Genomic DNA, 27,639 nt, shown 5'->3' on the forward strand with positions numbered 1-27,639 from the left:
CAAGTGTTTTATAAGGCGTTTTTGTGTCAGCATTAGAATCAGAAAGATTTTCTTTTTCATATGAGAAAGATATTGGCCGCCTTTGTTCTGATGGTGATCTTTGACAGGACAATTTACTTGTTTTGTTAAAACCTACATAGAATGCATTAATAAGTGTCTGGTACAAAGAACTGATAAATGTAATCAAATAGGTTTTAACCTAAACCTTGTAATTCAGTCTTTTTTCTTTTTTTTTTTTTTTTTTTTTAGAAAACAGAATCATAGGAAATACTAGACTTATTGTGCTTTCTTATTGTTCAGGAATCCATTGGCAGCAGCAAAGTAGTCCTTATGGAAACCGTTCTTGATTTCTGTTGTGACAGGGGTTTCCTTTATAGCTGTTCTTGAAGGTGCTTTCCGGTATGTCTATAAAAGCAAAATCTAAAGTAAATACTTGGATTTATTTAGTGCCCCCCAAACACTACTTGTGGTTAACTGTAAAACGGAGCTGTCTGGTGTGTGTTTGATGCAGACACATATATCCCCTTCAGACTGCGTTAAGGGAACTGTATTATTTCTACTGCTGCGGGTGCTATTACCTTGCTAGTATTACTGTAATACTTCTTGATGTCAAAAGAGATTTTAAGCCCTTTTCACTAGAAGCTCTAAGTACACAGGCAGGCTGCAGCAGTCCGTGCTAAAAAAGGTTGAAATAATTCAAAGACAGAGCTGCTTGTTTAATTTGTTTTTTTCCCAAGGAGGGAGGAAGACTCAAATTTGCCCAACACCAAATTCAGACCAAGTCCTGCATGTGGTACCTGACTTGCTATACAAGTGCAGATGGGCTAAGCTGCAATGGGGAGGTCATCATTACTGAATAACTGTCTCTTGCAGATATTGCTGAATCTATTGCTCTTAATGGCGTGAATGTTTTAATACAAACATATTTTAAGTACTGATGCTCATTCTGTATGTGAGTTCATCAAGACTGCTACCCAAAAAGTTTTTGGTTTTGTTTTTGGTTTTTTTCCCCATGCTCATTTGAGAGGTCTTGGAAGACTGCTTACCTTAACGTAGAAATTTATGAAGAGAATGACCAGTGTGGCCATGTAGGAGGACTGGAACATGAGGCAGCCAAATGGGAATCCACATGGCTTCACAACGGCGCTGAGTGTGTGCACAATAGTGAGCAGAAACTGGATCTGTGGAGGAAAGATCATGCATGAGTATTTGCTAAGGAAGGGTCAGTGCTGGCTAAATCAGATATAACAATGTCATCTAGCCCTGCTCTTTGAAAGTTTGAGTACTCTTGAAAAATATCCCTTTCTGAACCTGTGAAAGTACTGAGGGTTAAGTTAAAATGGCGATCTTATGAAATAAAATAAAACCTAAGGGACCAGAGATTTCTAAAAAAATATGAGTTTATAAACCTAGGTGACAAAATGAAAGTGCTTTTTTTTTTTTTTTTTTTTTTTTTTTTAATAAAGGTGATTCTGTCTTCCAGACTGTCATGCCAGATTTTGGAGCTGACTGGAGCTGGCTCTGTCAGGCAGTTTTAATAATTTTTTAATCAGTCCATTTGTCATGATTTAGGAGCATTTATTTTTTTTATGCAAGGGATGAAAAATAATGGAATTTTATGGACTGTAGAGTTTCTACTCTATTGTAAAAAATATTTCTGTGCATCATTTCCTTTACTAAGTTATACTAGGCTGCACTAGTGACATATTCTGTATGATAGCTTTGTTGTATTTGAATTCTAACTGGCTTAATTCTGCAAATGACAATGTTTGTAATTTATTTTGACCTTTCTGACATTTTGAAGGATTTCTGGTAGTTAAAAATGAGTAAACTAGATACATACCAATTGTGCCTGAGTGAGGTATTTCTTCCACCAGAGATACTTGCGCATAGAAGGGATGACTGACAGTCCATAGTAAGAATACATAAGCACATGGATAAAGCTATTCAAAGTGGGTCCAAAGAAACCTATAAAAATCCACAAAGGAAAACATTTTTATATACCAGCTGCTAAAAAGCGAGAGAAGATATTATTGCTAGCGATGTCTCTTACAGATGGTAAGTCTTCCCTTCATGCTTATCCTTTCCTAAAGACATTTCTGATGTGAAGAAATGCTGTCCTAGGGACAACTGATGAACTTATTGATACTTCCTATAGGATTTTTCTTACACTGAATACTGTATTTTCATCCCATATTTTTAATTTTCTCCACTTTCCTTTTCTATTCAGTAGTTTACGGGTTATTGTTTTTGTTTCCCTCCTAAACACTTTTCTTTGCATGAATCTCTCCATCATTGTTGTAAGCTTTAAACCCCACTGTGGGTGACTGCGCTGCTCCCTGATGCAGTAGTAAGGGCTTTACTCTGAATTAAACTAGCCTCATGTGGCTGCGCTTGAGCATCACTCTCATTTTCTTCAGCAGTTCTTCTGCTAGATGCAGATTTCCCGAATTTCACCACAGATATAATACCTTGCCACTCTAATTAGCTACACTTAGTAAATACCGATTCTAGAGCAAACTAATTGCCCTCTGTACCTTACAGACTATTGAGAAGTAGCAGCACTATTTGCTGTAGGCTCGTGTGGTTCATGGCAGTGCTTGATAGCTACAGGATGGTCTCACCAATTGGTTTGATTTTTCCACTGATTAATTAATAATTACTGATTAATTACTTAAATATACTGACTTTTTCACTTTGTTAATTATAGTAGTGCAAAGTTAGTGTAAAGTGTGGGGAATATGTTCAGACACAATAGAAAGCATAAAACTCTGAATTTGTTTACACCTCTGTAGAAATAACTTGTAATTGCTATGAAATCCTTGATCTCTGCTTCTACCTGTAACACTGATTTACTTTGATTTGGGGCTGTCCATAATAATAGCCAACAAATATGAATTCTGCTTTTTGTTCTGAAAAACACTTGCAACAAACTGCTTTACAAAATATAGAGTGGACTGAAGTGACTCAATTTGATAGCTTAAAGTAAGAGAACTGGATTGTCTTAACTCTCATAACAATGCCACAGGGAGCTTCTGGCTGTGTGAAGCCCTGGAAAAGTGCACGTTGTGAGACACCTGAAGTAGTTCTCTGCTGCTTGGACTTAGTACACAAATGGCAAGTGACCAGCCTGTGGCACTGTACATCTTCCCCATATCAGCAGGGGAGATGATGACAATTGCAATATCCTCCTAAGAGCCAAGTTGTTTAGAGATTACTGTTGTGGAATATGTCAAACCCATGATTCTCTCCTACATCTGCTTTTGGGGTAGGTCTTGTGCGTGATTGCTCTTGTGTACCACTCAGTGGTGTTATCCTGCCTAAAAGCAGTTTGAAAAGAAGTAGATATGAGAGGCTGTGGTAGCTGAGTGAAAAACACTCAGGTATTTTTCACCTGAACTCTTAACCATGCTTTTTTACTGTGGTCTGCTGGTGTTCAGCAGTTCTGAAAGGCTATGAACCTTAAAGGTGCTACTGTACAGCGCACTGACACACTTGCTTTGCCTGGTGATGTGATTCCCCTCCAGCAGCAGGTGACTTATACCCCGGGTGGTGAAGTGAACACAGACTTACTTTGCCCACAAGGTATCCAGTTCAGAACGCACCACCAAATGTTAAACATAGTGGCATGGTGATACACATGAAGGAAGGTGATCTGGCTGCTTTTCTTTCTCAGTACAAAGAAGATAGTGTCCATGAATTCAATTACTTTGGAAAAATAATACCACCACAGCACCTTGGCTACCTGTACAAGCAAGAACAAAGGAGCAGGACATCAATATCTGTCCATAAAAGGGCTTAAGTATTGCTGTACTTCATCAGTCCCTAGGCATGCAACTTCCCAAAAGGCATTAATGTTCTATTGAAGGAGGAGCACAAGCTCTGGCTTCAGTTTTATTTCCCCTTTAAATGAGGCAGTTTGGAAAAAAAACCCTGTAACTTTTTGTATGATTGTATAAATATAACTATCTAAATATAATTTAAGAAACAGAAACTTTGAGGAAGGGTTTTCTAATTGTTCTATTTTTTCTTCAATGATACATTTGCGTGTTGGTTTTTTGTTGGGTTTTTTTGTTGGGGTTTTTTGTTGTTTTTTTAAGGGTGCTACCACTTATATTTTCTTGGCACTGAATAGGTTTTACTGGCAGCTTCTTCATCTTAAATAATCCAAATTTGACACTCAATACAATGGAATATACCCTCCTCTAGAGTTGAGATGCTTTGCCAGGGCTCAGGGTATGTCCTAGGATGGTTAAAGACAGTTAGTTAAAACAGAAAGGGGGAAAATACCCTGTTGATGGGAAAAGGTGTTTCACTGACTTTTTCCTTGCCGTAACACAGGCAAATTTTGAGAGTTGGGGGAAATTCTCTAAGTTAAACAATCTTTCTGCTTTTGAGCTCTAATGTTTTCTGGAAAGTAAACCTGATGTGGGGAATGACAGAAGGATAATACACAGAATTGCTGTGATGCAGGAATAAGGGTTGAAAATAGAAATGAGTCAAGCCAGAAAAATGTCTCTGCAGTTTTCCAGAGTTTAGAGTTTGGCTTAAATCTATTTCCAGCTACAGCCCAAATTTTAGATGATTGATTAGATGTTACCTTTCATATGATTGATTTTTGTTCCAAGTTTTTAAGTGATCCATGTTCTCTGTTTTAGTAGTTGGGCAACACTGTTTTGACAACATCATACATATGGCTTTTCAAAATACTCCCTGTTATGCTTTCCACTGCAAGGATGCATCTGTATTGAACGGAAAAGTCATCACTTCTTGTTTTCTACAAGCTATTAGGCAACCTGATTAAAACCCTCATGTTAAAGATGTTGCCGACAACATCCTTGTAACTGCCATGAATGTGGAAGTGTTGCACCAGGGACGCGGAGGGAAGGCCTGCCATGGATGTTGGGGGCTGAGCTGCTGCTGTCTCTCACCCGGATGTCGGCCTCCCCTGCGCTGTGGAGGTTCTGGCACTGCAAGTTGTAGCCTCCTTCCCACGTGGCAAGGATGAGCTGGAACAGAAGACACAGCAATTATGGTCATGAACAGAAGTAGCAGGTTTTACCCCCGCTGTTTTTCTGTGTTTATTGAAAAAAGCAGCACAGAAGTACCTTCCATGCTCCTTCCAAGAACTGATGCTCGTAAACTAGACAACTAATATCTTCTATTTTGGAATGTGAAAGGCATCAGGTTGTGTTGGAGATATAAACTGAAATATTATATCTTTTACAATTCTCTGGCTTTAGAGCCTTCAAGGCATCCATTAAAAACTCTGGTTACTTAACACAGTGATCCTCACTCCAAAGCTCGTGCTTCAATATTGTATCTTTGTCCTCAAGCAATACAGAGCTTAATACAGCTAGCTACTTGTGCAAAACTGTCCTTGAGAGAAATTCCCCCCTGCCAAGCAGGCAAACAGGAGGCAAATCCAAAGTAGTGCAACGGGAGAAGTATTTCCTAATATGTGTCTCTTCACCCTACACTGTTAAATACAGGAGGAAGTAGGGGAGATCAGGCATAGTGCTGAGTGGAGCCAGGAACAGACATACAAGCAGTTTCTTAGATTTAGTGCATGCCATACTGGAAAGCAGATAAAACAATGAAATTCATACTACCACACTGTGATGGAGCAGAAAATTTCTAGAAAGCCGTATAGTGGCTTTTGATACAGTATATTTTTATAGTAATGACCACCTAAAGCATTCCGCAGCCCTTTTGGAATAGGGAGCATAATCTCTGGTCTATAAATGCTATGTAGAGTCCAATAATTTTAAAGAGGTATTGCTTGTTCTTGAATGTGTGAAAAGTGGGTTTTGGGGCCAAACTGAGCAATTCGTGTTCTGGGGTCTGTTGCCCTCTGTACAGCGGATGCAGGGGGTGATGGTGGGAGAAGTATATAGCAGTATAATGCTGTAAGTGCAATTGCAAGGTGCTTTCTCCTCTGGCACTACATTCAAAGGGAAGGTGTGTAACAGCATCTCTACAGACTTCTCCCTCCACTTCAGACTGAAAAGTAGTCTCCTGTGTTGAATGTGTGACGCTCTATACAAAAGCAAAGCGGAGATATTGTCAGTGAGCAAAACAGAATTATTTCTTAGAGTAAAAAAAAAGATTATTGATAATATTATCATCTGGAGAATTAGCAAACAGCCCAGAAAGCTTATTGTAAATTCACATTAAAAAGCAATAAACCCTGAAGAGCCAGGGTTGTCTTTTATTTTTCCTCTGAACTGCAGTTCTGTGATTGCGTCTGTAATTCTGGCATAGCTGGTATATGTGGCCGAAATAACCCACTGAGGTTGCATAGAGAGATGAAAAGACAATAAATGAGTGTTTTGCAGGTAACTGCTATATGACAACTGAAACAAACCCAGGAGCAGCCTGTGTTTTGGTGGATTTGCTTACAGTGTGTGCCAGAGGTCACCAAACCAAACAGGATGGGATTGGAGTCTAAAAACAGCAGAAATGAAAAAACCCAGCTAGAAATCCTCAGCCAAATGCTCAAAACGGCTGAGATCACAACTTATCTTGCCAAATTGGCCTCTGCTTGGGTGTTGTGCCTGCAAGCGTGCGGGGATGGGAGGTCTGGGCTCCTCTGCTTTCCCTGCTGTGGCAGATGGGTGGGAAGGGGAGGCCATGGGTAGCACCTCTACACGTAACTTAATCTGCAGAGGTGTTGAAGAGAAGGGAGTTAAAACTCCTTGAGAAAAGCAAAATATGCCACTTCATTTCCCTGAAGCTGCGTGGAAAAGGGGTCATTTCTCTGAGTAGGAAGTAGAGGGCATGCAGTTCCCAGCTGTCCCTCCTGTGGCAGGTCCTTGGTCCCCAAGATCCGTGCCTATGCTGTACTTGGTAATAGGTGGCAGCTTCATGAGGGTGGGGGAGACATTACTGCACAGTTGCTTTTCTGGATAGCTCCTCTCAGTGCCTTCTTTGTGCACCCTCCTTGCATTTTCTCTCCAAATGAGAGGTGACTGAGTGATCCCCAAATCGAGAGTTTTGGAACAGGCAGGTACAGCATTGACAGCCTGTTGTTGAACATTTGCTATCAACACTGTCTTGTTACTTGAGAAATGCTGAAGAAAATGGAATTGTCATCTGGTTCTTGGCTGGCAGCAGGATGGTCAAACGGTGCTGGAGTAGCAGAAGCTCATCTGGAGGCAGCATCCTGGATGCCAGCAGGTGGCAGCGTGGCATCTGGGAGCTTTGGTAAGGCATGGCCTCAGACATGAGCATTAACAGCTCTGCCAGAAACCTCTGCTGTTATTTCTACTAACGGGAGCAGGAAATAAATAGCATTGTCTCTTACTATTTTATTTTTTTCTCAGTCAGCTATAGTGAAACCCTCATTGACTTTACAGGTGGGAAGCAGTGACAGTGATGGTTGGACTAGATGATCTTCTGAGGTCCCTTCCAAGCCCTAACATTCTGTGATCTCTAGACCTTGTGATTGCAGGGAGTTGAAATCATCTCCCACAAAACCTCCAAACCCGACAAACAAATGAAGGAGAAGAGGCAACTGCTTCTCCGTTCTTGTACAAGGCAATGTCATAAGCTAGGGAGGACCCTTTCTTCTGATTTTATGGAAGTACTATAAATTGCAACTGCAAATGCACTCTATTGCTTTGTTAAGGTAAGAGTTAAAGTTTGTGTTTTGTGGTACTCATGTTACACAATGTTTTGTGACTTAGCTGTACGATATGATGTGCCTGTAACATTTTTTTATGTAAAGCTCTTAAACAACTTCACTTTATGAGAAGTATGTGACTTTAAACATTTTTTTCTGAGGTGAATTAAAACAATTTCACCTGATTGATTCTATTGCATTCTATATCTGTAAATTCATACTTTTTCTATGCTTAAATTGGTCAAATTTGTTAATTATCTTTTAATGTATCTTTGGGTATCTGTTTTTTTCAGGTTCTAATTGCAAAAACACTTTAATCTTTAAACTTCTTTTTGTCTTCCTATAATAACTAACTAATTTTTTTGCTTTGGGAAGATATCTCAAAATTTTCTGCTCCAGTAGGTGAAATATTGTTTCACAATTTGCTAGAAAAATTTGTTGTTATCTTGAGGTTTTTTTCAAGTATTCCATTTGTACCTCTCATGTTGGAAAATGAGATGAGTTAAACCTTTAAAGGCTCAGAAACAAAATATATAAATAAAGATTTCTTTTCAATATCACAAATTTTTAACTTAGCATTTGAGAAATCTGCAACTGGTCAGCATGCAAATGGAGACCAAGCTTTGGGGTGAGAATACTGCTCTCTGATTGTAGGGTGTCCTTCAATTTATTTTGTTGTTTGTTTTTTTTTTTCCTCCATGATTCTGTATAATGCCAGATTTTGCAGATCGCACTGTGTGTCTATTCCCCAGTCATTTGACTTGGCAGAAGAGTTCTTTCTGATTTGTGTCTGCGTTTCAAGAACCAGCAGCTTAGACTGAAGATCTGTTTTGACTGCCTTAATCTTGCTCTTTTGCGTCAGCTTATCTGTAGCTCAACATTTCTATTCTCCATTGTAGTTGCCTTACATACTGCTGCGTTTCCTTTAGGGAAAAGAGAAGAATCCACTTTGAGTTTTCACTGCCCTCCTTTGCAAGCTAATTTTCAAGATTTCTGGCTAACTTCCTAGTAAAAAATTAGGGGGGAATCTTAGAAGACAGAGAGTACTTTTTCAGGATCTTGGTGATACTGAGCCATAACTTTATTGTTGGCTATCAATGATGTGGAAGGTAGGCAGCTTACCCGATGGTACCAAACGAGCCAGCTGCATATCTGCAACAGAAGCTGGTACCCTGACATAAGACATTCAGTTACTAGGTCTCTCTTTCTCTGATACCAAACTCATATGGTACTTTTACTGTTTTGGTTATGTTCTGTTTTACATGCTGAGCACTCTCACAAGTCTGCAGAGCCGATGGTATTGTTAATCATGCAGAGAAGGTGCAAGTGCAGGATATATTGAAGAGATGTGAATCCTCTCTCTCTTCCAAAATACAAATTCTCCCTCTCTCAAAAACAACTCTTTGAATGCTTTGCATTCTTGGCAACCTGTTCTGAAAATAATATTAACGCATGTATTGTCTGAAGCTGTTTAGAAAACCCGATCACAAAGAGGAAAATGCTGCCTTGTGAAAAATTTCTAAGTAGCAACATCCTGTTATTAGTTGGGTTTGCATATTTTGCTGTTGCTCTAATATTCTTGACAGATACCAGTTGTTAGACCAACAAATGACCTTTACTCACTTGCTCAAGTATAAACGGCACAAGGATTCATGACACTTGCTTCACTGCAGCTATCTAACTTTTTTGGAGGCATCTCATTGTTCAAGAATGAGAGCTGGTTCCTATGTAAGAAACCCCCTCTGAGGGGGGCCAGCAGGTGCCAGAAGATGATGCCAAAGCCTCTCACCTTGCTGAGTAGCACGCTAAGCACCAACAGCCCAGACCCAGAAGCCTCTGCCCTGCTTGTTTCAAGCTTTCAGCCTCAAAAATCTCAGAGCAGTAACTTGTTCCTGCATCTGTCCCCTACAGGTGGGCTAGAAAGGAAAGCAACATGATTTTCGGAATGGATATTCCTGTTTCTACTGACTGTGGTTTCTCTGTGGTCTCTGTGTTGTAGAAAAAGGTATGTGTGTTGGGCTTTCTCAGAGAAAAAATGTCTGGAAGCAACAAGGTATTCCCCCTTGTCCCAGGGCAGGAGAAAGATGAAGGGTGAGGCACCAGCACTTGGAAGATGAGTAAGCCTTGTAGGGCATTTGGAATATCTAAGTTTACCTGGAGAGAGGATTGGGGTGTACAGTCTCAGAGAAATGCACAGATCTTTCCTGTCACACCTACCCTTCTAGTTTTTTAGTTCATTCATTTATGCTAATATTTATATCTCTGCTCACTATTTATTTTCACCAAGTTTTTAGCTCCTAGTTATAACTCCAAAATCAACACTTCAGCAAAGCTTCATAGGTACCACTTTACCCTCCAGAAGGATACCCTTTGATTTCTGGTTCATTACTGTAACCTCCAGCTTGATCTGATGTGATTTTTCCCTATCAGACCCATCCTAAATAGGCTTTTGAAACACCTTTATGTCTGTGAAAAAGTTTAGAAGGCGAAGCCAAATTCAAATATTGAACCTAGTGTTCAAATAATTGGAATTCCTCTCAAAAGTTCAGAGTGGGAGGATGTGGAAAAAACAGAGCAAGAAGCCTCTTGTCATTATTATGTATATGTTGTTTTACTGGGTTTTCTGTGGGACCCCAGCCCTCAGGCCAGTTAAAGCATCTTGATCTAACCACTGCCCTAAAGCAATGGAAGCCTTGCTAAACTAAGGGTGACTACTCTATGTAGTGGAAAGAAAGGTCTAATACATAGTGCTGTGAGTCACCTATTTCCCTTGGCTGTAGGAGGAGATTTTTGTTAGTCCTTGTGAATAGCAGCTCCTCCCTACATTTCTAGCCTCTGACAAAACACTCCTAAAGCAGTTATGTGCAGGTCAGATTCCAAGGAAAAGGAGCCTAAGCAAAGGCTCAGGTCAGCGTTTCAGGAAGGAGGGAGGAATGACTTTGTTTTCTTTACATTTTTTTACTTTAAGTGAATTTTAGAATTAAATGCCTCTGAAGATTATCAGCATCTAAAAACAGAGTCCAGATATTCATCATCTCACCTAACTTTCCTTTTTTGGTTCTTAAAGGGAGAAATCAGCTCCTTAACTGTAACATGGCTCAGTTCCAAAAGCATGCAACATCTGAGTTGTCTTCCCATCCCCAAGAGGCTGGGGCAAAGGCAGGCCAAAATGCTACTGAGGCAATTTGTGTTTTTATGTAATAAGTAGATGACTAGAGGAAGGTACTATTAATTATCCTTGATTTATCATTAAATCAATCTTAAACAACACCTAATAAGCTTTCAGATGGGTTTTCTGGCTAGGACATTCGATAGTAAAATCATCTGTGAATGGTATTTGTTGAAGAATATCTTTCTATATAGACTGTCTATTTTCAGATGAGCTTGCAAGAATTATGGTATAATCCCGGATTTTAGATGGATAGCTGAGATGCAGAACAGCCTGTGTTTCCAGATTGCTGCTTTTGTGTCCTGAAGATCTCGAATAAACTGTAGTCTCACAAGACTGTAAACCCTATAGGGAAGCAGTGTGGGCTAGATTGTTCAACCCAGGACTAGAGGATTCCAGGAGCATAGTCTCAACCCTGCTGCTTGATCAGTGCCTCAGTTTCCCCAAATGTAGTGTTACTTAGTAATGGTGTTGTGCCGAACAAGAAACAGATGCTGAATAGGAAATATCTTACAAGATTTTTCACAATCAAAGTGTTTTGTTGTCCCTTTTTACGATGCAGTTGGGATATTTTTTTCACGGGAACAGGTATGTAAAGAGCATGTTCTGGGCTACTCCTTGGTAAGGCTTTCCATCTCTCCATGGGTCTAGTTAGAGGTCCAATAATTACATGGCCCCCAAAAAGATTGGCGAATTCTGCAATATACTGACTGGAGTTTGCTATCCTGACCTACAGTGTGTACAGCTGGGCTCCATGCTGGGTGTCTCATCCTGCCCAGGCATCCTAACTGGAAGGATACTGGTTATTCAAGAGTAGAGGGAAGTAAGTGGTCCCATACTTTCTACTTCTTTTGAGGTCAGAAAGTTCATTGTTTCAATAAATGTCTGAATTATTTTTCTGTCAACAAAAACTCTTTTGGAAGAAAAGCCATGTTGTTGAGAAACTCCTAGCCATTTCCATTTAATACTCCTTCAGTAAATAGGAGACTGCTAGAGGGATTAGTGAACTAATGACTGCAGAATGACTTGAACTTACAAATGCTGATTCTTTTGTGTGTTGCTGTTGTCTGGGACAGTGAAATAGGCTAAACCAAATCTCTTCCAGGCTTATTTTCTATGAATCTTTGATTACATGTCCTATTCTGAATAGCCTCCTTATATTACTTTGTAGTGCCAGTGGTTGTATTGGAAACTTTGCACATGTGAAAAAACCTCATCATATAAAATTTCACTTTTGATTTCCAATAAAGTTCTACTGAAATCTATTTGAATTGGGCAGGTGAGATCCAGAGCACTGCCTTTTTCATGAGCAGGCTAAATGTTTTACCTCAGTGCAGAGCTCAGAAAGGTCAGTGGAAAAGACAGAGGGTGAAAACTGAGAAGTGAGGACAACATGTCCAGTTAGAATATCTGCAAGTGAGAACAGCAAAGTCAGCTCCTCAGTCCTCCAACATATTATCTGATTAAGATCGAAGAACACCTGCGAATTTAACTCTATTCAGACAAAGTTCTTACTCTCTCAAAAACACTGCTTACTTTTGTCCTTATGTTTCACTTTTACACTGTACTCTCAGTGACCGTTTGCTGTCTACTTTGGTATTTTTTCCTCACTTCTCCCTTCTTCCAAATGACAGAAGAGCGCACCTGATCTCTTCTGGTTTCTCACTTTGTTCTTTTCCTCCTGCTCCCCTAAGGTTAAGACAGTCTTTCTGTCCTAATTAAAGAATTTACTTCAAAGGAGGCCTTCACTGCAAGCACTAATCCTTATGGATCTAGAATCATTCCCTACTTCTCTGCTAAATTTACATTTGCTGACTTCTGAACAATTAATGAAGGAGTAAACAATCATTAAATTTCTTTACTGAAAGAGCAGTCAAACATTGGAACAGGCTGCCTAGTGAAGTGGTGGTGTCATCATCCCTGGAGGTGTTCAAAAAACATGTAGGTGTGGCACTTCAAGACATGGTTTTGTGGGCATGGTTGTATTAGGTCAGTGGTTGGACTTGATCTCAGAGGTCTATTCCAACCTTATGATTCTATGGTTTATTACAATCTTAAAAAAAAATAAATCGTTACGTTGAAGTTGGATTTCTATAGTAAAATTCCAGGACAGTTCAAATCAGCTAGGACCTATGTCTTTTTTACCTTTCCTCATCACCTGCACTGTTAAAACTTTACTTAGATTTTCTGCTACTTGAGCTCTATCTTTTTGACACTTGCACAGTTAGTAAGCAAATCTTTCCGATGTTGGCCATTATAACGATGAAACAAAACAGAGTTTAATTACTACTTTTATTTTTGGTTTGTTCCTTTCATTTTGTCCACTGTTATCACGAATCCAGGCATTATACCAGTCTTTCTAGTAATTTGTGAGATGTAATTCCAGTTACAATGTGTATGGCTAAAACCAGCAGCTGGTGGCCCTGATCATAGCATCACTGTGCTTCTGACTCTTCCCTGCTGTCAGAGGATACAAAGAAGGAAATTCTGGTACTCCTGGAAGTCCTCACATCGTTGTGGTACCTATGGGTCTGCAAGTCATGATTATAATTCAGAAATTTGACTTACTGTGGGGTGAATTTTCAGCTCCTAGAAACAGGTAAAGTGAAGGCAATTTACTTTTTTTTTTTTTTTTTTAAAAAAATCTTGTAAGGTAAAAGACTTCTCTTCTGGCTTCACTGAAAAAGTTAATGCACTGGGCTTGCAGTACTTGTGCAGTTCTGCTCTTTCCCCTCTGCCCTGAGTCGAGGGGCCTCACATGCAAGTCCTGCTTCCGCATGTGGATGTGGCTGCTTGCTTAAAAATCCTATGGATTTGTAATAAGTCTGTGAAGCTACCTGGGGATACAGGCAGCTTGAGACATCATGCCACCCCTATACTAATGACACATACCTCTAGATCTCCTTTTTAATCCTACCCAGATGGTGCCAGTGTCCTGGTTTTCTCAGTGCCTGATCAACAAAAGGACTTGTGTGAGACCTTGATGACCAGCTGAGATTTAATTTAAATAGGGCAGAGGTGATACTGCTGGGGAAAGTGGTCTAAGACCATGGTAAAGATTATGTCTTTTCATGTTAATGAGAGAGAGTTTCCTCACCTGAGCAATTTCACAATTCAGAGATCAGCATTAGTCTCCTTTGTTTCAGGTTCTAATTTATCACTGGAGTTGTGACAGTTTTATCCTGCGATGAACTTCAAAACCTTATCTTGTCCTCTGGTGCCTTCAACTGCATCCCTGGAGTGTGGTTTGTGAGTTGACTTGCATGTGAAACAATTTTAAAATATGCAAAGACCTGTTCCAACTGTTAGGATCTTAGGCACAGATTTGTGTAGAGGAAAGGTATATTTTCCTTCAGTGAAACTGCTACAAGTTTTGATTTTTATTAAAATAAAAAAGAAGGTGGTTGTCTTTCTTTATGTAGATTTTTGGCAATGTTACTAGAAACTGTTGGATCTGTAGACCTGATCTGGGTCTATTAATGCTTAATGGTACAGAAGAATACATAACCAATAACAAAGCTCTGATGCAGGTTTCTTTTATAGCGGCAAAGGTGGAGGGAACTGTCTTCTGGACCCTCAGCAGTGCATCCTGAACCTGCCTAATTTAAGCACAGGTCTTGTGTCTAAGCTTCCGGGACTTGAGAAAGCCATGCTCCAAAACCAAGTGTTCCACTTCTCCATTATATTCAATGGGGAGTGGTAAGTGCCTTTGACAACTTTAAGAAAATCCATTTGCTGAACTCAGAAGTCTAAATTAAGGTCTAATAACCTGCCCTTCTGGGAGGCCTTCAAAGGCACCTAACTCTTTCTTGACACAAAAATTCTGAGATGTCTCAGTAGGATAAGGGCAGCTGGGCAGAGCTGTTTTTCTTTAGACCTTGTCCTTTGGGGTTAGGAGGGGTATCTGACCTTATGCTAATGGCACATCTTAGAGTTGTCCTGGAGCTGTTCCTCAAAGTACTTTAGGGATTGGTTGACCTCAAAGCTCATGGAGCTAAAATCAGCTTCCAGATACTTCATGCCTGTGGTGCAGTACATGTAGCTCTGGCTCAGAAGAAGAATCTGCTCTTCGAGATTTAAGAACAGCCCTTTTGTTATGACTCCTTGCTATAAGCTTTGTCTTTTTGCCTTGAGGTTGTACAAATCAACTGTAGTCAAGGGACAGCTAAACTAGGTCAGGAGCTGAAGGTGAGGAGGTGAACAATTGGAGCACAGATACCTCCATCAGCTGGTTTACCATGTTTCTCATTAAAGCCATCATGCGGGACAGTCTGCATTTGGAGACACACTCTTTCTTTTGAACAAGATATTTTTCTTTTGAATGTCTAAGAAGCACCCACTCCATTCTGAAGCTACCACAAAAAAGCTGTGTGGCACCTTACAAACAAAACCAAGAAGAGGTAAGAACAGCAATGCAAATAACTGGTTGTTTTTGTTTTGTTTTGTATTTTTTGTGGTTTATCTCTATTATAGAACTTATTATTTTGTCATTTATCTCTGTTACAGAGACCAGAGGGGTTCAGGTGCAATGGGAGGATGGAGGATTAAGACAACTGTTATAGATGTCTCTAACTAGGAATTAATCTGGAATCATACTCACTGGAGGGATTAGCTGTGTTTACATAAGAAACCACTGTGCAGAATGCTCTAAATACAGGTAACTCTTGTCTTAAAGAGCTTACTGTCCATAAAAGACAGAGAGAATAAGGACCAGAGAGAAGCTTTAGAAATGAGACATTTTTAAATGTTTAGTCACCAAAACTTTATTCAGTACTGAAGATGATTTCTGCTCTCCTGTTTGCCTGTTTTCTTTCAGCAGGGATGTGCAAGCTACCTCAAGAAGGTCTGCAAGTCTTAACTTCCATTCTGCTCCTTCACAGGAGAAGCTGTGATAGGAATGAGGCAAGTAGTCTATGAAAAAAATACAGAGCTACTTTTATGGAAGAGTGTTTTGTAGAGTGGAAAACCAGCTTGGCTGACAGTCCAGAGTGACAAGTGAAATCTGCAGTAGAACAGCTGGCAGTGCAGATCAGTCATGATGTCCCCCAGGTTTCTGAAAAATGTGGAATGTGGAGATGTGAACCACTGCCAACCATGCCCAGCTGCAGTCTGGGAGGGATAAATCAGCAACCTCCAGCTACAGGGACTAATCTGAGGACTAACGCAACTCAGCGATCATCTGCAGCAAAGTTAGTCTGAGGAAGGACAGGGCAGTGAGGTGGCTGAATAGGAGCTGGCTCAACACAATTCCTACAAGGATGTGAAGGTGGCAAAACCTGAGTTTGCTTCATTCATTTAAGTGAGACCTGCCAAAATTCTCTTTGTTTATTCATTTCCTTGTGGCAGGCCAAATCAGCCTGTGAGGGGAAGGGAGCAGTATTTTTGTTTTCTATTCAGTTAATCCTTTTTGCTGGTCCTGCTACTGAAGACAGTTATCTGTATTCCTTCAAGCAAAATGGGGATTTAAACATCAAAGTGCTAATTCAAATTCTGGAGGACAATCAGTATGGAGTCATCAAACCTTCCAGCAATTGTGCTGGTTTCTCCTTTGCTCTGAGCCTGATCCTGTACTCTCGGACACCCACAGCAAACGCTGAACTCAGCTGGAGCTTTGACCAGGACGAAGCTCAGTGTAGCACAATCAGTCCTTTGCACAAAGGCACAGACCTAAACTGCTGTTCAGCCTTTTGACCGGGCCAGTCACCTGGGGTTTAGCTCAAATTAATTTCAGACTTGAAGTCTTTGAGGTTCTGTTTGGGTTCTGCAAAGTTTCTTCTCCAGCTGACAGAAGAGTAGGTCCTTGTTTTTCTCGTGGAAACTGCTGTTGTGGCTGGGAGCCCAGGGAGCAAGAAAAGCTGTAAGGCTGTGCAGGCAAGGCAGCAATGTCAGCTCACACCTCTGCAGGTCACACCATGAAATCAAGCACGTCCTTCAGCCAGGGCTCCTCATGCCCAGGGTCACTTTTGAAGCCATGTCAGAAAATGCTTTGTGGTTTTTGTCTTTTAGTGTTTGCTTTTTAGGGCTGGAAGTGGTGGGTGTTAACACTTAATATTAAAAGTACATCAATTACCTCAAGGCTGAAAATGGGGAACTCCCAAATAATACCAAAATAGTGACTTTTGTCTTCTGCTTCCCACCGGGGAGGTGAAAACACACATGTCTTTGCTGAGGAGCATTGTTTGAGTCCTCTGCTATTGCAAAATCATCAGGTGCATTCAGACCTCTCTTCTGGTTCTGAAGGGATCCTGATCTCTGTAAGCATGTTCCTTCCTGATAAGTACTTGAGAAATAATCTGTGTGACCATATTCAGCCTCCAAGTTCCAGAGCACTTGTTTTTGGCTGAAGTGGCAGGGTTTTAACATCTGTCTCTTACTGTCTGACTACATGAGGAAAGCTTCTTAGTCAGAAGAGCAGAAAAATAACGTTGAATTGCTAATACCATAAACAAATCAGTACTTACTCTCATCTATAAATGTGTTCACGTTTAAGCACGGGCATTTGTACATAAAAAAATCATTCCGTAGACAGTCATATGAATAAAACTCAATCCACAGGCATATTCATGAGTGCTGCAGAATGAGGTGTAGGCATGTTTGAGCTGAGTGACTGCTGCAGATTCAAACTCAGGCTTGTAGACACTGTCCTAGAAGCAGCCAGCTGTCCCCAGGTGTGGACTGTAGCTCATGAAGGACAGTTAGAACGTGCCAGGATTTAAGCTGAGAAGGTACTGTACAACTCACTGTCCAATTGCTAAGGGACTTGTCTTGGTCTTAAATTTACTTTGCTGTTGATGTTAAATTTCCTAGCAAAACTACCTGTTGCTAAGCTATTTCTGTTAAAAACTGTATATCACTCACCTTTCTCAGTTGCACTGCATGGAAGAACACTTACCTCTACGAGCATGTACAAGGAGAGCAGTGTAATCCCGAGGTTATATACAATGAGATGAGCCCTGAGAGAGAAAGGAGGCCTGTTCTTCATGAACTTGTTGCCCAGCCATATGCAGAGTAAGTAGGCTCCAGTAAGGAAAAACGTGGGAAGGTAAGAGTCCAAAAGGAACCATCCTCTAACCCTGGCATCTGAAAAGAAACACATGCAGTGGGCAATTAAGGTTGCTAAAATAAGGCAGATCACATTGCACAAAAAAGTCCACTAAAAGCATGACAGAGGATCTGCCACGCTTTGCTTGCAAGAGCTATCCATTGCTTTTACCTCCCCCAAACCGCATACCAGTTCAGAGGATGTGTGCTGAAAACTGCATGGAATTCTCTAATAATTTAAGGTTACTTAAATCTCATTTTCATAGGAAAGAGAAAATGAAAAGAAAGCTTACAAGCTTTAAAAAAAAATAATATTTAAACTTAGTATTTAATTAAATCATATCTTAATCTGATCAATGGACAGTTTGCAGACAGTATTAAATACAAAGTATGCACCTAAAGTTGCCAGTTCATACATTGTTTTAATTCTGCATTTCCCATATAAGTACAAAGTTATATAAAATTTCCTAGAAAACATTAGTACAAAGGAAGGATTTTTCAAAAACATTAAATATGAAAAAACAATGGCAAATGTTCACTTTGATGGTTATCAAAGATATTTGGCAAGGCAAGGGCTTGCTTGCCTACAGTTTCTGTCCCATTTGCCTGGTCCTGAAATGAAATATTAAGGTCAAATCCTGCTTGCCTTATTCACACAAGTAATCCCATTGGCAGTAATCACATAGTTCAGTGTATGTGAGCAAAGCCTAATCCTATATGCCGATCTGGAGGCACTGCTTTGTTGTTCTGTCAGCAACTGGATGTCATGAGCAAAAGGAGAGTGGGTTTTGTTTTGTTTTGCTTTTAATATGGAGCAAAATTTAGAGTTAATTTTCCACAGTAACAATCTTCAAACATTTATCTATAAGAATAAGGGGTATCATGGCTAGCTTTTCAAAAAGTTTAAATCCGTCATGATTTATGGAGTAAGAGAAGAAATAAGTCAGTGAGAAGCTATTGTGTAGGTCACAGTACTTCTTTCTGCTCTGAGAAACTGTTTTAAATTACTTAGTTTTTTTTTTTTTACGAAGACCTAGATTGTGTTAAAAATTTTAGAAGAAGAAGAGGTATTCACAGTGGATGAAAAAACATTTTACTATTTTCCTGCCTGTGTTGAATTTGGAAAAGACTGGGCAATGGATGATGCACAAAGCAAAATGTGCCCAAGCATTTAACAAACTGTTGTTGATCTGCCATTTTGCTGTTCTGTATTCTTTCCAACTGTTTTTTTCCTGAGAAATATAAGCACATGGGTATACGTAAAATGAGATTTTAAGTGAGTTAGAGTAATTTGCTTGTGAACAGGGTTATGAACTTCAGCCTGCTTTCTCATTACAGTTTCCTTCAACTTCCCACCTTGCTTCCATCGCAGTGGCTGTAACACTCATGTGTTGGATTTGGGCTCCCCAGGGGATGTTAGCTCTTTAGCTTTCAACCAGACCTAAGTTACCTTGGAAGTTCAGTGCCCTCCTGGTTTTGACTTTCCCTTCTGGACTTCCTAAAACCTCTAGGGGAGGAGAAGTGTAGGATTAAATCAGTCACGACAGCACAACCATCTATGACAAAGCACAATCCTTCCTTTAGGATGGCCTGGCTTTGTGCATTACCAAGCTAGAACGCATGTTTTCTGTCTTCAGATCTCAATGCCTATTAGGATCACCTCAGCGTGAGAATGAAACACTTCTGACAACACTTTTAAAGTTCACAAACCACAGCTGAAGCTCTGGAAGGAATGGTTTTGAGCCGATTCTGCTCCCATATAGGCTCTCAACAGGACACGGCAGTCATAGGGCAGGTAAAGGCTGCATGTGTAAATGTTGATCCAGTCTATGTTTTAGGAGCATATGGATTTAATTTATTTAATTGGTATCCTAAATGAAGATGTAGAAAGTGGTCATGTCAGCACAACTGCTATCTAAAGAAAGGTCTCCTAATCCAAGGATTGCAACATTTGGTGCACAAAGGTTTCCTGCACAAAGGTCAACTAGCATCAGTAGATAACAAAATGGCATGTTTGCTCAAAGTGGAAAAATAATTGGAAGGGACGAGAATACAAATCAAACTACACAGCATTAAATTCTGCACCAGTATGCCCTCAGAAAATTTTCACCCTGCTGTGAGTGGCCACAAGATCCACAATGTGTGGGCTGATCCATACAAAAGCAGAACTCATGTGCTTGTTCAGGTCAGCGTGACAAGTATTTTTAAGGTCTATACTATTTCACCTTCAAGAGAAATTATTAAAATATGTACCCCTACTGATCATTTTCCACCCTGACCTTGGTACCCTGAAAGGTAAGACAGTTATTGGCAGAAAGTAGTTTATAAAGGGCAGCCAAGGAACGTGACTGTTTTATTTCCACTCACACTTATCACTGAATGACAAGAGAAGGGAGGTTTTTATGTGGCAGGAAGGGAAAGGAAAGGCAGTGTACTTCAAAAAATGTTATCAGAAGAAGGAGAGATCAAAAGTATTTCTGTTGACTGGCGCATCAGTCTCAGTGTTCAAGTACCATAAAGGTACGCTGTCAATAGGAGAAAAGAATATTTTTACATTGTTGAACCTACACAGCATCTGAATTTGAGACCAAGGCAATGAATAAAGCCACAGTGTGAAAGTGCCGGACTGCAGCAGGAGAAGGAGCAGGCGCCCACGAGCTCTGATCGCTCCATGAATAAGCTCATTCATGGTCATTGGCCAGACCCTTGGGGTGAAATCTTGACTCCTTTGAAATGAGGGACAGGCCTCCCAGGCTCTTTAGAGGTATCAGGCTTTTATCAGTGAGGTTTAGAAACATTTTGATTCAGGTTTCTGTATAGCTTTGGCCAGTTAGTATCCGAGTCGATTCAGAGCTTTTTAGGTGCAGAGGGTAGATAGTTTGCACCAGTGCCTTGCTACTGCTCATACTTAATTGAGGAGACAAAGAGTGCTTATTACATTATCATAATGTTATTAAAATACACCTATTCTTAACCACCTCTATTTCTTTTACAGATAAAACAAGTAAGCAACCAATTAACTAGATTTAGCTCCTGCAATTCAATGTTCCTTAATTTTATGTAACACCAGGCAATACTCTGCAGATGAAGGCGACCCTGGAAAAATGCTGTCTTACTGAACCCTATAGCTATTTCACTGTTTCTCATTTTGCCTTGAGCCCAGATAATCTCCTATCCAGAATAATACGGACCAACACCAAATTGTAAGACCACTTCTTATTAAGAGATGCAACTGATGGGCATGTATGTGGGTTCTATCCCTCATCCAAAGGACTTGGTCTGCTAGTTCAATAGCAAACGTCAAGGTAAATTTGTGTACAAAGTCCAGCTGGTACCGTTAAACAAAGGCACAAAATATGCCTACATATAAATAAAATTCAGATCTTTCATAGTACGCCCCTTATTCTAGTAGCGCAGTACTGGAGCTTGTGTTAACCTGGTACTACCAATATGAGCAGAGATTGCCTCTGGAAACTAGTGCATGGCTTTGTCTCTTCTTGTGGCCACAGTCACATCTGGTAATGATGACTAAAATCAGTATAGTAATACTAGTATTTCAGGAGTTAATACCTAAAATATAAACCATAAATATGGGGTTGATTTTAAAAGAATAGAGCAGTGGTGTCTATCCTTTTAAGCCATCTTTCTGTTGAATGAAGTGTGTACTGTGGATGAGAATTGGTGGAGAGAGAGAGGGGGAACGGTTTGTTGGTTTTAGACATTTGGGGAAGCTTTCAAGAACGCATGAGATTTTCATTTGTGGGGTCAGCCTATCTAATTTAAAACTGTTTGCAGTTTATTGTGCATTATTTATGTGTATAAACACATTGGAAGGAGCTACACTATTCATGAAATGTACGATACTGTTATACCACCAGTTCAAAGAAAAGATCATAGAGAAGAGGCACGGGCAAATAAATGATATCTTCAGCATTGATGTCTGGAGAGGGATGGTGATGTACTTGGCAAGTAGTACAATTTGTTTAACTAAAGTGCTTTCTAAAAGCCCAAAGGGATCAGTGTGGTATTCTACATTGGATTAACTACAGTTTATTCCTTCAAACAATTTATTCTGGACCAATGAGGAAAGTGGAATGGAGAACTACGTCATGTCCATTTGAAAAAAAAAAAAAAAAAAAGTAGTACTTTTATGCTTGAGATCACATTTCTTTGTTAATATTAAAATGCACTGTTGAGGAAGTCACTAATTAAATGTTTTCAGTTTTAATCACTTCTTAACAGCTTGGGAACTGCAGCAGTGTTTCTTCACCAGAAATTTTTCTTTCAAGCTTCACGTCTACTGCAGAGATGTTGGAAAAGATTTTGTACTCAGACAGCCAGCCAAGAAAAATGAGAATTTCTTGGGTTTAAGAATGCTACAGTTTTCTTTCCCTTGTCCTCCTAATTAAGCAAGAACTGTTTCAGGGACCTGGAGGACATTATGGCAACAAATTGAGAATATGTGAGCATAGGTCCATCTCTGTGGACAGCAGGTCTGGCCTTAACCACAAGGAAAAGTTTGCAGGTCTATTCCTGAATAATGTTTAAACCCAGCCCTACCAGCAGCAAGGTGGCCTCACAGGGACCTTTCCTGAAGGCTAGGTCTGCTGTCTAAGCTCTGGTCTTACCTTTTTCCTTTAGTTCCTTGGTCCTCTTCTAAACTCAGCCCTGACCTTGATGCTCTGTCCTCACCTTTCTGTAGCCCTTCTTTTTCTTTCTGCAGTTCTACTTCAGGGTTTTTTTTGTCACTGGCTCTAGCTATTGGCACAGTTACTATCTATTTTGGTCCTGATAAAGCATGAAGCACCTCGAAGCTCTGCTAAACACTACAGTTATTCAAGTTATTCTCATCCAAACTGTTTTAGAAAGCAAGAATAGCAAGTAGAAAGATTCATCTATTCTTCCACCCCATCTATTGGTTTACTGAAATTTTGGATGTAATCCTGTGGGGTGCTGAAAACCCCTTCTTGCTTTTGATCTAAGCGTCCTTCTGAACAGGCTATTTGATAGGTAGCTGGTCCAAACAGTAACTGGATTATTAATGAGAATCGGTCCCAAAATAGATTTTCAACTTTCAGAAAAATCCAGGATTTCCATTATTTTATCTACAGTAGGATGTAAAATTGAAATCCTATGATATTCTCAGAAACAAAGGACTCTCAATTCTAGTGAATTTTTTCAAGTTTCAAAAACTAAAAAATCAGTTTCTTTTTTTTTTCACCTTCAGTATAATCTGTGATTTGGTTTAATTTGTATTGCAGATAATATGTCAGTCATAACAACAACCTATCGGCTTTCTATAAATGTAGCGCATTGATAGATTTCTTACAGTAATTGTGTATTCCTGCAGATATTGTGATTCCACCTGGTGTGCATTTTTCAGTTATTCAGAAATTATTCAGAAAATTTTGACTGCTTTTACTAATTAGAATATTTTTGAGAGGTAATCTGGATATGTATTACTTCCCAAAGGGGCTATAGGTGGAGCATCTTACCTCGAGGTCCAAACATATAGTCCACAAACTCATTTACATCCCGGTCAAAAGCTTTCAGGTGTTCCTAAAAATATAAAAAGGACATATGGCAAAGACATTATCTCATGGCTCATTGCAATTTAGAAAAAAAAAAAACAAAAACAACAAACTGGCAAAGAGCATGTAATGCCCAACTATTTCCAGGGTATGCAACATCATGTCTTCTGAAAAAAAAAAACCAAAAACCTCTCTAAAAATGGATTTAGGGCAGACTGCGGTCCAGATAACAATAGAGGCCTCATTATTGGAAACTGCCAAAACCAGAACCCTTTAGGAAGGGAAATTAAGGTTTTACAAATGAAAAAGTGCCACAGCAAACCCATCCGTGATGAGTGTTACTTTCGCTCTAGTAGGGATGCTTTTTGTTGGTTTGGTTTTGTCCTGCTTCCTCAACTAAAATTGCTTTTTGTAGAGAGGAGCTGGCGATTCCTTTGGTAGGCTCAGAGCTGCCTGGTAACAGCCAGTCTAGTGACAGTGCATCAGCTGAGTATACCGACTTCTCTCTTGAAGAAGGAAACCTCTTGGGTGGCCCAACTGCCATTTCTCTAAATCAGGCACTGAGTTCTTAAAGTCTGCAGGAGAACCCAGACCTCTGGTAATAAAGTTCAGGCCATGGAGGGAGGAAGAGGAAGGCTAAGTTACATAGATATTGTGTTTTGAGGTCTAAGTCAATGAAGTTGTTAAGCTGGCAGGCTTGGTAATTTGTGTCTGATTGTGACTGAGCTGGGAGATAAATCATGATCAACAAAGTCTTTCCCTTGGTTGGACATGGTGGTCTCTCCAAAATACTTCTGCCCAGACTCTTGTCCTGCATGCCAGTGCCTGAACAACTCTTTGCTGCAAGCCTGACTTCAGGCAGGTTCTTCCTCTGCTCCTTCCAACAATGCCCTGCTGTGCTTGATGAATTAATTTCAGTGCTGAGCAAATGCAGACAAGTTGAGGAGAAAGACACAGAGTGATGCTGAGCATCTCCACAGGGCAAGAGCTGCCAAGGGCTGCGTGTGGCTTTGAACACCAGATCTCTCCATGCCAGCCTGGGCTGCAGTCACCATTTGCAGATCTGCCTCGTGAAGAAACACGTTTGCACCCTGGCAGGTCCATCCCTGGCCTCTGCATTCCCCTGCTGGGGTTGGGTTGTGGTCTGGGCAGGGAAAAGCTCCTGGCACTCCCAAGTCCCTTGTGCTTCTTCCCCTCTTACGTTTTGGTCCTCAGGATGTACAAAGTGGACAGATTTTGCGTGAATATGTGGCAGCAAGAGGTTTTGCAGCATCCCAGGCTGTAAAGGTCTGTCCCTGTAAGATGCTGCTGTGTTCATCTCATATGTATCTATATTTAACAAAAAAAAATAAAGCACTTGTTTTGAAAAAAAGAGAGAATGAAACTGATGATTCATGATACAAAAAGATTTCTCATACTTCGCAGTACTGAGGAAATTAAACCAGCTTTTAGGAAAGGGTCCTACATATTGCCCATGGAGAAAGGCATTTTCTCAATTTCAGACCATTTCCCCAGCAGCCTAAGGATGGCTGCTGTCATAGGAGGTGGCTCCATTTCCAGGTGCAGGACCTGTGCAAAAGCTCTGCTCTACATCCTTGAGCTGTGCAGTTTTTCTGTTATTATTTCACAATGAAGGTGCTGCCTTTTGGGGAATGCCACACTGCTGTTTGGCTGTGATGTGCCCACCTGCTGCACTAATTTGAAACAGAGCTGCTCCTGTGCTTAATGGTTTTGTGGTTAGACTTAACAGACTGCTTTGGAAAAAATATTTTGATGGATTCCTATGACTTGTAGGAATGAGCATGCAAAGCTACTTGCCTTCATACTTACGTTATATAAACAAATCTTACGTCAACAACAAAATAATAAATAATGTATATTCCTTTGATATTAAAATACTGTAGACACATTACTTTTGGCTGCATTGAAATGGAAATTAGGGACTGAATTCTTATAATGAAGGAATTAGAATTGCAGAATAATTATTAAGGAGAAAGAGCAGAATGAAGTCTTAAGAGTTGTAGAATACTATATGTTGGAAAAGATCTTTTAGATCATTGAGTCCAACCGTTACCTAGCACTGCCAAGTTCACCACTAAACCCTGTCCCTAAGCACCACATCTACATGTCTTTTAAATACCTCCAGGGATGGTGACTGAACCACTTCCCTGGGCAGCCTGTTCCAGTGCTTGAAAACCCTTGTGGTGAAGAAATTCTTCCTAATGTCCAATCTAAACCTCCCCTGGTGCAACTTGAGGCCATTTCCTCTTGTTCTATTGCTTGTTACTTGGGAGAAGAGACCAACACCCACCTCACTACAATCTCTTCTCAGGAAGCTGTAGAGAGCAATAAGGTCTCCCCTCAGCCTCCTCTTCTCCAAGTTGAACAACCCCAGTTCCCTCAGCCGCTCCTCACAAGACCTGTTCTCCAGACCCTTCACCAGCTTCGCTGCCCTCCTCTGGACACGCTCCAACACCTCAATGTCCTTCTTGTAGTGAGGGGCCCAAAACTGCACACAGTATTCGAGGTGCAGCCTCACTAGTGCCAAGCACAGGGGGAATTATCACTTCCCTAGTGCTTCTGGCCACACTGCTGCTGATACCGGCCAGGATGCTGTTGGCCTTCTTGGCCACCTGGGCACACTGCTCACTCACGTTCAGCTGCCTGTCAACCAGCACCCCCAGGTCCTTTTCCACTGGGCAGATTTCCAGCCACTCTTCCCCAAACTTGTAACGCTGAATGGGGTTGTTGTGACCCAAGTGCAGGACCTGGCACTTGGCCTTGTTAAACCTCATGCAATCGGCCTCAGCCCATCGATCCAGCCTGTCCAGATCTCACTGCAGAGCCTTCCTACCCTCAAGCAGATCAACACTTACACCAAACTTGGTGCCATCTGCAAAATATACTAAGATTGCTTTTTGCATGTTACTGTTTTCACTGATCCAGCTTGTGACAGTTGACCTCTTACACCTGGCTAGGATGACCAGGCAGCATGCTGAGTAGATGAGCCAGCGTAAAGTTCAATCTACCTCCTTAGGAATGTGCTTAAATGACAGAGTGGAGACTTGGACCAGCTCCCCACCCTGCTTTGGTCTGTCTTAATTGGCACTAGATCAGTTCAGTGCCTGGTTTGCTTTCGTTGGTTATTTGACAGTAGCAATTTTTCTAGGATATGCAACAGAAAAAAACAAATATACTTCTTAAGAACGTCCCAGCATTTGCCTCCCTTTTAGATTTTTTATCTTAGTTTATAGGAAGAAAACCAGAGATTTACAAGATACTGGTTTACAAGAGTGTTAAAGACAATACATTTGTTTATATACCTAATACTAGTACTAATAGTTTGGGCAAAAAAATTTCTTTCTTTAAAAAAGGTAGGTCATTTTGTGTGACTAGTCTCGTCACTTTCCTGTCGACACCGCTACAGGAAACCATACCGTATTTCTGGGGTTTAGAACACATCTTTAATAGTGCCTCTGGGCAGATTAGATGCAAATGTCCTGCTCAACGTGATCTGTTGTATTTCTAAAGAAAAGCAAATAAAAACAGCCTGAGCAAAACCACATTCTCAGACAACTCATTTCTCTCTGGCAAATCACTGTATTAGCTTTTATCGATGAAGGTATTTGAGTTACAAGGCTAAAGTTTAATATGTATTTCATGTTTTTCCTTCTGTTGTACAGGACATTGCCCTCAGCAGTGTCAATGCTAGCAGTTTGGCAGGATTTTGGACAGATTTGTGGAAGATCTATTTACCTACACCTACAAAAAACCCATTAGGTTATCTGAGCAAATCAAATCACGCAAACAGAAAGATGGGGAGGGAGCATAAAGCACCATAGAGATCTCTACTGAGTTACAATATTTTTGCAGCCGAAATGGAAATAAGTGAATAAGTAGCAAGGTAGGCATATGTGAATTACTGTTTTCATGCTGATTGCACTTAAAACACTATTTCAAAGTCAGCAGGTATGGAAAAAAATAATTTCTCATTCTATGCTTATATATCTTTGTTAGTGTTGGTCTTCACTGAGAGACTAACATCTACTGGTTTCCTAACAGTTTTAGTAAAAGTATTATAAGTTATGCAAAAATTATGTACATGCTATCTAAACAGTGCAGGTATCAAGATACCTTTGATTTCTCAAAATACCAATGATCTGTCTTTAGGCGCTATCTACTGCCCACTGAAAACAATGTCTCAAGTGACTTACGTTTCTCTTTATATACCTGTATAAACCAGGCTACCTGGACACAATATAAACATGAAAAGA

At 40.3% G+C, this 27,639-nt stretch overlaps 1 protein-coding gene across 1 annotated transcript; it reads right to left on the reverse strand.

Annotated features, from left to right (window-relative positions):
• Nucleotides 1–276: 276 nt before the first annotated feature.
• Nucleotides 277–23,360, reverse strand: ELOVL2 (ELOVL fatty acid elongase 2). Its single transcript, XM_009961944.2, has 7 exons — nucleotides 23,330–23,360; nucleotides 17,686–17,873; nucleotides 4,932–5,009; nucleotides 3,574–3,745; nucleotides 1,844–1,968; nucleotides 1,047–1,181; nucleotides 277–405 (listed from the first exon to the last, which is right to left on the reverse strand). Exons 1-7 carry the CDS (start codon nucleotides 23,343–23,345, stop codon nucleotides 277–279), a joined length of 843 nt encoding a protein of 280 aa, XP_009960246.1. The 5' UTR covers nucleotides 23,346–23,360.
• Nucleotides 23,361–27,639: the final 4,279 nt, after the last annotated feature.

Source organism: Leptosomus discolor, chromosome 8, assembly GCF_034619465.1.
Source record: "Leptosomus discolor isolate bLepDis1 chromosome 8, bLepDis1.hap2, whole genome shotgun sequence".
NCBI classification, from domain to species: domain Eukaryota; kingdom Metazoa; phylum Chordata; class Aves; order Leptosomiformes; family Leptosomidae; genus Leptosomus; species Leptosomus discolor.